The sequence below is a fragment of the Primulina huaijiensis genome, unplaced genomic scaffold (genome assembly GCF_012295235.1).
Source record: "Primulina huaijiensis isolate GDHJ02 unplaced genomic scaffold, ASM1229523v2 scaffold40231, whole genome shotgun sequence".
In the NCBI taxonomy this organism is placed as follows: Eukaryota; Viridiplantae; Streptophyta; class Magnoliopsida; order Lamiales; family Gesneriaceae; genus Primulina; species Primulina huaijiensis.
In genome coordinates, this window is record NW_027359501.1 from 178,440 (window position 1) to 188,957 (window position 10,518).

The following is a 10,518-nucleotide window of genomic DNA, read 5'->3' on the forward strand; positions in this document are numbered from 1 at the left end:
ATCTTATAAAAGAATTCTCCAAGTTACAGACGACAATAGTAGCTTTGCTTGATGGAGAAATTTGGTTCATTTTTTATTGGTAAAAATGTTGCTTTGCCTTGTGGACAGAGGGAAAAAGGTTTAATAAGTAAGACGAAAGCGAAAAAATATATTAATTAATTTCTATTTCGAGCAAATCTCCATGATGCATGGATATCAAGAATAAATACAAATTAGTAGTAAGCTTATCTGTACTTCTATACTAACTGAAAGATGCACAGATGTTGAAACCCACTATTTAATTTAGTCTTTAAATTTGTCACACATTGTTTTTTTTTTTTTTTTTAAATTACAATAACTCACTTGTCTTTAATGTTTGTTCATACAACGTATCATTTTCTCCGAGGCTGCACCATCCAAACAGTATATGCTAGATCCACAAAGATTTCAAAAAGGCATAATTTTGATTCTTATTTTGGTTTTAAAACGATTGGTCAGTTGATTTCTTGAAGGCCGAATGTTTGTTATTCACTATTTTTGTTACTTTGGAAGATTTAAATTCTGCTTGTAACACATTTGTTTGTGATTTTCAACTACTTCATCGAGTGTAACTGTACGTGTAAATCAACCCATGTCTTGCATCTGATTTTAGCCTTTCTGTTATTATGAAATAATTATTAAATAAAATCTTCTAAACAACTATAAATTAAATGAATAATTACAATAATTCTACGTACCTTAAATATATAATGAATCCTTTGGGATATGTATAACCGGACGATGATCCACAGGTACATTAATTTTTGTGGGACGTGCAAGAAAAATAAATGAAAAAGACTGTTCTTTTGCATTTAAACAAACTCAGCAAAAATACAACAATTCACGCAGAAATGCACGTATGTATCAGTTGTCTTAAACAACTGCTGTATGGTATAGAGCTGTATGTACAACTACAATCAAACTATGTTGCACAGGAATATAAAATCAACCATTTTTCCTTGGCGCCATTGAATATTCCATTTATTATTCTCGCTAACTGAATCATCTCTCAACAGGGTTCTGCACACCAATCCGGTCTTGGTTCATTCGCTACCGAAAAAATGAAAACGTAAAAAACGTTGCATGGTCACGACCCTACATTGAAAATCACATTTGTAACAGCACAAGAGAGAAACAAGAATCAAAATTATCTATTTTTCCCTCTGACCGTTTTGGTCTTGCTCGTGGATACGTTCCTGTGCCTTTCGATAAAGTTCAACTGTATCGGCATGGTTAGGATCGAGACAAAGAGCTGCCTCACAGTCTCGGAGGGTGGATGAGACGTCACCCATTGAATCATGGAACGCTGCACGAAGATGGAGTAGTTGTAGGTCCAACTTGAATGCTATGGCTTTGGTAAGCTCTGCAATTGCTTCTGCTTCCTTGTGGTCATCCATGTAAACTGAATACAACAACTCCACGCTTAGTCGCATCATAAAGCAGCAGAACAAAGGGAAAACTTAGCAGGGGGCGGGCCTGATATCCATCCCAGAAATCCCTTTATTTATTTTGAATTTATACGAGCAAGTATCTCTCCGCAAAGTACATTAAGGCGACCTCACACAGTGGCAAAGGGACACTGGTCTCAAGCATCTAACTAAGAGGGGTCTAAAATTGTTTAGGATATAAACTATCGAGAACTTACCTGCAGCACGATATCGATATGGATACGTTCTTAACGGATCGAGTCGTGTTGCCATGCCAAGATCACTTTTGGCCATCTCTCGATCACAGTATTCTGAACGTTTCTCATATGCCGATGCATTGTATTGCACCTTTTCAATTAACTTTGTCATCTCATCATATGCAGCTTTACGCTGATTTTTGAGATGGTATACACGTGCCAGACCTTGATGTGCTCTTGTATGTTTAATGTTCAACGCATTCATGTAGCAATCGACAGCATGGTCTAGCTTATCGACATCTACATAAACGCTTGCCAGATTACTTAAAGCCTGCACAGTAATAACATTAGGTTGCTAATATTTTTGCCTACAAAAATGACGACGACTTCGTCTAGTGGAAGAGAATACTTACTTGACCTTTCCTGAGGCCATCAGATGGACACCTGAGAGCTTCTTCAAGAAGCTCGATGACATAGAATGAAGATTTTGGATCTGTCGTGGTTTCAGATAGTACGTATGCTTTAAGGAAAAAGGCTTCGAATGATCTCTGAATAGCGATGGATTCTTCAGCTTTTGTTATCGCCTCTGCACGATAGCCGGTGTCATATAAAACCCAACCTTCGTATACAAGTCTTTCGCTCTCAGACATTGCGTGATTTCGGGCCATTCTGAGACTTCTCATTGCCGCCTTGTGGCGGTTTAATCTACAATATATGAGCTACTTTTCAGCAAATCAGTAATACAAAAGAGAGATATTAAACCATAGAAAAATCTGATGGAAAGGAACTACTTTGCCAAAAATCACATTTTCTCATAAAGAATCAAAGATGAAACTTTAGAACATCAAACGTCCATAAAAGCATTCTGCAATACATGCTTACGATCAGAATATGATTCGAAAGGATCGAGCTTTGGGTAAATAAAAGGAATTCATTTCATTTACAACAGTTACCGCAAGAGAAGGAGAGATTGGCGAAATCGTAAAAGGCTCTTTCCCGGATCATTGGCCAGCATTTGGTGAACAACAGCTAGAGAACCAATATCGTCTACCGAAGACCACCTGTCATAAAGTTGCATCCAGCAATCAGCTTGGCTCCACTGTTGCACATGATGACATAGAAGTTCGACCAATTGATCACCATGTAATTTCCCATGAAACATCATATAATTGGGATCCAACGTCAAAAGAGCTCGAATATCTCTTAAAGCCCCATCATAATCCTCTAGGGAAATCAATAACCAAGCTCGAAGCTCGAGGCAGTCGGGAGATACCTTAAAACCGATGATCTTGTTGATCTCAGATATGGCGGTGCCCAGTTTATCCTCCTTTGCCACTACGACAGCTCTATACTTGTAGGGATACGAAAGGGTTGGGTTCAATTCTGTTGCTGTATTCAAATCCATCATCTTTTCTTTCCCGCTGCTATATAAAGATCGCTCTTGATACATCCACCCGGTGGGAGTATAGTCAGAAATGAGGGAGTTCAACAATTTGTATGCCTTGAACTTGTGACCACGCTTGTATTTGGCTCGTGCCACGCCGACTAAAGAATAAACGTGACCCAAGTTAACAGCCTCCTCGAACCATTTCTCGGCATCCTTATATTCCTTTCTTTCGAGCATGACACAACCCAACTGGTGAAAAGTAAGTTGCTTCTGCCAATTCTCGGTAGCACATTCGCCTTTTCTTTCCAAAAGCATCGCCGTTGTATTAGATTTCATGTCTTCTTCCATGGATACCTGGCTTAGAAAATTGTATAACAAAAATGAAGCATGTCCCACAAGTGCTAATCTCTCCCTAGCCTCGGAACTGCAAAAGAGCTTCACCACATTTGGATTTTGTAATGAATTTGGGAGTTCTCTCAAGATTAATTGTAAGCAAGCTGCCACTAAGAGATATGCCCCCTCTTCTAGCCCATACTCGATAAGAATCATAGCATTATCCATATCATTGACCAAAGACGCTAAATATGCATCACAGGATGATTTCATTCCATCACAACAGAACCGATTAGCCAAAGATAGTAGCTCCAGAACGATGTTTGGATCAAATGAATCCACCCTATTTGTCCTGCTGAATAACTCGGCGGCTCTCATAGCCTTTGCAGAAATCCCATTTTGTGAAAAATATATTCTTTCCCTCCGTGATTCAATAAAGCTACCATATAACATTGTTTTAAAAGGTCTTGAAAGAGAGGAAAATTTGAACCTATTACATTTGATCTCATCATCACCGATACAAAACCATATATCATAATCATCATCATCCATGTCATAATCTTGACCCACTGAAATTGAACATTCTTGATTTTCTACATCTGATTCTATTTTCTCACCTTCTTCAAAATCTCTGGGGCATGAACAAGGGTCGTTTGAAGATTCAGGATTATATCCTGAAACCAACGAACTCCTCGGGCACTCCATGCTCCACCTGCAACAATCCATGGCCGATACTCCGAACAATGCATCCTCCCTCCTCTCAAACCTCAACCAAGACGAAAGAACAACTTTAGAATGGACGTCAACCGCATGTTGTCTAGCTGATCTAAGGCATCTCCTAAACAATCTCGGTTCAGGCAAGCCCTTAAAGATCGAACATTGTTCAATATATACACCAGATCTATCAAATTGAGGGCATTTCTCAAGTTTCCGATAAACATCAGCTAAAATCTCCACATTATCAACAAATTTAAGACAAGGATCAATGCTGGGTTCGATGAAATCTATCTGAGGAAGCCCGTAAACCGATAAGGCCTCCTTTATAACACTTGTATTCCCATTATTACCTTGAGATAAACTCTGATTATGTCGATGGGATTTCGACCTAATCGAATTTACCCTTAAATGCTCTTGCAAATGCTGAAAGAACTTTTCTCCCACACCAGTTCCAGCGGCTGCTCCGCCGCTGACACTGGAATTGATGGCGCACAATTGGGTCCCCTTGCATCCATCTACCATATTCAAACTACGCATCGAATTGAAAATATGTTGCTGCATTTTCCTCAATCAAATACAACCCTACAACGTAAACAATAAACCAAAAAAAAAAAAGAAGAAAATATTAATAGGAATCAAATACCAAACGATCAAATCCTCCACACCTGCAAACTTTCGCACCGTTGATCAGGGAAGCCAAAAACTTCGGGGAAAAAAAAAGATTCTGAAAGCAATTTCCTTATATTATTAGTTCTCCTTTTCTTTATGGGTTTGGTAAAAAAAATATGGTACTTGATGATTGCTGATAGGAGGGACAGCGGCGGTGGCGGCCGTTAATCTCAACGGCCACTCTTCTCTCACCTCTCTATGAATAAATTATGTATCTATATACGCATATATCCACAATTTTTTTCTCTTTTTCTCCCTTTCTTAACTAACAAAGCTATCTCTTTTCTTCAAGCTCTCCCCGATTTATTATTTCACCCGTTAGGAATGGAGAGCCGCTGAAGAGAAAAGGCTGTGTTGCAATAATTTTTTTCACATTTCCCGTCCCGTATCTTTCGGGGAATAACATACGATGATTTTTGGACACCTCCATCCTTCGCGCGTGGAGTGCAACTCCTCTGTTGATTAAATGAGTTGGGCGAATGATCCATGGGGGAGTGATGGCGGGATCGCAGGTGACAAGAACATGGGGTGGCACTACTTTTAGAAACGACAACGTTGTGCCGATGAATGAGTGGGCTGAAATGTTGGCCCATTTTCTATTATTGTACTCTGATTTTTCGATTTTGGGCTTTGACAATGAGGCCCTTGTTTAAAAACATAATATGTCGGTGTGGACCTTTTCAAAACCAAAAACAAATATTACGGACAGTTTAATTTTAGTAAATTTTATATCATTAAAAATCATTGTATTCTAATAAAATAATCTTTTTTTATTTTTATCTATATTTTTATTTTTTTTAATATTAATATCACAAGAGAATGCAAAATTATCAATTATGTTAAAATTTATTCGAGCTTTGATTTTATCACATTTTTTGATTAAATAAAATAATCAATTTATTTAGTCATTATTAGATTAGTGTAAAATAGAAATCCTAATTTTGCATATTAATGAATATCATTCGTTTTTTTATACACAATAGATAATGTGATAGATGTATATTTTTCAGAGAATAAGCGAAACCCCCAGTCCTAAACGATGCGGAAACCCCAGTCCTAAACGATCCTTGATCAGTTTGATCAATAAAAAAGTTTTTGGATGATGTTCAGACTGGACTCGTGGTTGGTTTCCGGTCAAACCGGCCGGTCAAGTCTTGTTCTGAAAACTCTGGTTTGAAATACTTTGATACACATTAAAATAAATCAAGTATACGGTAAAATGAATAACCAATGAATATTATAGTTTCTTGGTTACAATTGTTTGTTATAGTCTTGTCTCATAGATTTAATTTTTCATATGTTGTACTTGTGATGGTAATTTCAAATATGGATAATAGCCAACATGGTCATGTAAAATTGTTTATTTTTATTTTGGTCACATAAATCAGGTTATGTTTTGGTTTTAAGTCATTTTCCTTATTGAGTGCTGATATGGTAACCCCAGACAAATCAGTATTTTTCGGTGTCACGTCAGTATTTTTCGACGTCATGTCAGCACTTCATGAAAAAATACTAAAAAGTAAGTGAAAAGACCAAGACATGCGACGGTATAACACTCTACCAGATGAACACAGTCTGGTAAAATAAATAAACGAGAAATATTGTAGCTTCTTGTTATAATTTGCTTTGTCATATGTTGTGTTCACGATGGTAATTTCAAATATGTAATGTATTTTGAATGTTAAAAGATGGTGACAAACTAGATTCTGAGTCAAATAATTTTCACATAGAGCTACGATGTAACCTACTAATTTTATTCTAGAACTTATTTAATTATTGAACAAGATGAAATAATGAAATTGTTAAGGTAAATAAATTAAAATAGGAAAATTTTCAGTCTAATTGGATGATATTTAATGATCAAAGAATCATGTATATTTGAGTAAAAAGACAAAGACACGCGATGATAATTGAGTATGTTGATATTCTACATAAATAAATAAAGAAAATAAAAACATATAAAAGAAGAGGTTCTTGAGAAGATGTCCTATAAAATATGGATTGGTAGTCTCTATTTGTATTCATTTTCAAATCTACATAATATTTGAAACCGATGGTTTGGCCCAATGGTCTCTCCTGTATTTTACAATGTATTGACTCGAATTCGAGTCTTTCCCAAATCTCTAGATTATGATTTTAAAAAAAAAATCTATATAATAATTTTTATATATATATTTAGAAGTATTCGCTCGTTACTCGGTCGGTGTCTTAGGGTTAATCATGTCTCATGACGGGGTGATGTTTGACAAGTTTTGAAAAGAAAATAAACTTTTATTCGGATTCTAAAATAGGTGTTTGAAATGACGGAAGATGAGATCGCAGTCTTGGAAGACCGTGCTCTAGTCCAAATTTACCGAACGTTGAAAAGTACCTCAAATGTACGTGTAACTAATTAAGTCAATTGCTAATTAAAAAAGTCATGAAAATTTTTATTTGAAAAAATATTATTTTGCTATAATTATACATCGAACTCAAGATTTCGTCTCAAATTTTGAATTAGTGAGTTACAAATATTGAACAAACCCATACATGTTTTAGACACAACATTTCACTCCTTCATAAATAGGAGAGTTGAAAGACGAGGTCCAGTAGAATAAAATTTGAATTTATAATTTCATGAATGGTAGAAAATCATATTCATTTTTACACATGGTTAAAACTTAAAATTACGTAACAAGCTTGCACATTATTGATTTCCCCCCACTTTCTTCTCTTGTAATGATAAGTGTTATCGAAATTGGATTGGATCAACCGATTGAGTAAAATTCATGAATTTCAAACCAAGTGTATAATTTTTTTATACTCGAAATTTTGTACTAAGTTATCTAATTAGATTTTTTTCTAAGATTGTCAAGATTAAATAAAGTAGTAGGTGATAATTAAATTTGTGTACAAACTATGCAAAGAATTCGAATTTCACGTACGTGATAAATATACCTATTTTTTTTTATTTTGGTACATAGATATACATAGGTCAAGATTATGCAATATTCAAGAAATATAATAGGAAGATATTGGATATATACACACATGTATATGTACATTTCAAAAATTTCGGGATTTATTCAAAATATTCATAACTTTTTTTAAATAATAATGAAGTCAATTCTCCATTTGTTACGTTGTGTGCTGCTATATTATTTGCCGGTGCAGTTGCTAAATCTGCGCAATTTCCTCTCATGTATGGTTACTTGATGCTATTGAGGGACCGTTTGTTCTTTTTTCTCTTATAGATGGTCAGAAATTCATCTAGGTACGAATCCTACTGAGAGATCCACTAGAGATTAGAAATTGTTGGAGAAACAACGATGACAACTAAACACGAGCGTTGCGCTCGTTCCGGGACTTAACCCAACACCTTACGGCACGAGCTGACGACAATCATGCACCACCCGTGTCCGCGTTTTCAAAGACACCACTCTCTTTCAAGAGGATTCGCGACATGTCAAGCCCTGGTAAGGTTCTTCGATTTGCATCGAATTAAACCACATACTTCACCGCTTGTATGAGTATAATTTCAAAACTAGTAAATTAAAATATAAGATAAAGATTTAAGATAAATGAAGATTAGATAAGTTGATTGTGTAATCTCATATTTTCGAAATTATCATATATTTATGGATATATATTTCGAAAATATATATACATCAAGAAGGATGAATAAAAACCAATATGATAAGAAGATTTATGCATGGAAGTTTCGAAAATCCAATTAATCAAATAAACAAGAACACCTACCCAAGGAGATCAAGAATCCTATCTTGGGTGCAAATCACAAAAAAAAAAAAAAAAAAAAAAAAAAAAAAAAATAAATCAAAAACTTCAAAGGGATATTTGAATTCTGAGAGTACATGGATTAAATATGCATCAAAAACTTCAAAGGGATATTTGAATTCTGAGAGTACATGGATTAAATATGCATTGCAAAATAAAATATCTACGGGATAAGGAAAACACGGGCATGAAGATTTCTAATCTTACGCATCAAAGGGAAGTAATTTTCGAAAATGACCTACTAAATAGATATATATGGAGATTTTCATCTATCTTGGACTAATATATATCTTAAATTCAATCGAATAAAAAATTTAAATGCGAAGATGATATAAGTTTTGGATAGCATATGCACCTCTCTAAATATAACAACACTCTTGTTCGAAAACCATACCTAGAATTTGACCTAAATTTCGATAACCTGCTCTCCAAGCGAGGCTCAAATTTTCAAAAATTTTCTCCCGAGTGCTGTCAAGTTTTCAGATCATTTTGCAAGACGAAGTTCTGTCGGAATGCTATCAGGATTTGGGCAGTATTATTCGAGCCAAGCTAATTATTTCTTCACGTTTCTTCATCAAATAATTAAGTTAAATGGACTTTTGTATTAATTTGGCACGATTATTCTTTTAAGTGAGCTTACATTTTAAAATATTAAATTCGTATATGAAGTTTCCTTCGTTTTTTTTAAAGTTTCGCTCGGGCATAATTATTCGTTTCATGTTGTGTTGAAAGTACCTTACGTTTTGGTACTATGAAGATTCAACTGGATATGAATGTGAATCTCAACATACAATAAGTTTATGGTTTTCAAATGGTGGGATTGTAACAATTATATGACATCGCCCCTTCAGAGGAGTAAAAATTAGAGACTTATATCGGTAAACCATGAAAAGTAAAGGAATCTTAGTACATATGCCAAACAATGCTTACATTTGTATACGAAATATGCTACGCATGATATTTCGAAGACCATGTATATTTGTTATGTATAAGCTCGAACGACCCTCACTTATTGTGTGACGATCATATTACTCACTCCTTTATATACCCAACTCAGATAAGTCTGAAGAGCAAATCAAGGTATAACATGACCAATTTTGGAACTGGTAATAGATATAAAATCAAAAAGTTTATTTTAATTGTGTTTCTTTTAAGTTGTTTTTATTTAATTCAAGTTGTAAGACGATTCCACGAATTTTTTTCTTTTATGTTTAGGAATTTTTTACGTTGTAAAGACAATGTTGATTATAAATTACAAACTGATTTGCTAGACTTTCATATACGAGTCTTGTTGTTTTTAATTATGTGATTGTTAACAACGTCGGTGTCGAATAAACCCGGGTTCGGGGTGTGACAGGTTCGACCATAAACTGATCACAGGTTCGGTCCAAAATACTTTAAAAAATCGTTTTAGCAGTCAAATTGGTTTAACCGGTTTTCAATTTTTTTTTGAAAAATTAATTTTCTTATTTTAATTATATTAAGTTATATATACATGATTATTTGAAATTTGAATTTCGTTAAAAATGTCCTTTTAATAGTACTATAATTTATTTAATCTAATATTTTTGTTTTAAAAATATATATAACTATAATTTTTTTNTTCGATTATGAAAAAACATTGAAACTAAACTTCCGGCAAAACTCAGCCATACATTATTTCGCCATCTATTTCCGAGTTTCAGACCCATTTCCCGCGAGTGATCCAAAAACCAAAGTCTCGTTGACCATCACACTTGCAAATAATTCCACCGCACACAACACAGCGTTGCAAATTGCGGCCCACTTTAACCAACCAAGTAGGGATGACAATTTCCTCCGAACCCGTTGGAGGATCCGATACTCGACCCGAATAGAAGAGGGTATGGAGAAATTTTTAGATTCGATTAAATAATTGGGTAATCGGGTATGGGGATTTTCGGGTTCGGGTATGGAGGCGGGTTTGATATAATCCGACCCACACCCGACCCGAATACCCGTTTAAATTTATATATAT

At 34.9% G+C, this 10,518-nt stretch overlaps 1 protein-coding gene across 1 annotated transcript; it reads right to left on the reverse strand.

Moving 5' to 3' along the window:
- Positions 1-804: 804 nt before the first annotated feature.
- Positions 805-5,284, reverse strand: LOC140969073 (ethylene-overproduction protein 1-like). Its single transcript, XM_073430288.1, has 4 exons — positions 2,596-5,284; positions 2,056-2,347; positions 1,664-1,973; positions 805-1,420 (listed from the first exon to the last, which is right to left on the reverse strand). Exons 1-4 carry the CDS (start codon positions 4,638-4,640, stop codon positions 1,170-1,172), a joined length of 2,898 nt encoding a protein of 965 aa, XP_073286389.1. The 5' UTR covers positions 4,641-5,284; the 3' UTR covers positions 805-1,169.
- Between the last annotated feature and the right edge of the window lie 5,234 nt (positions 5,285-10,518).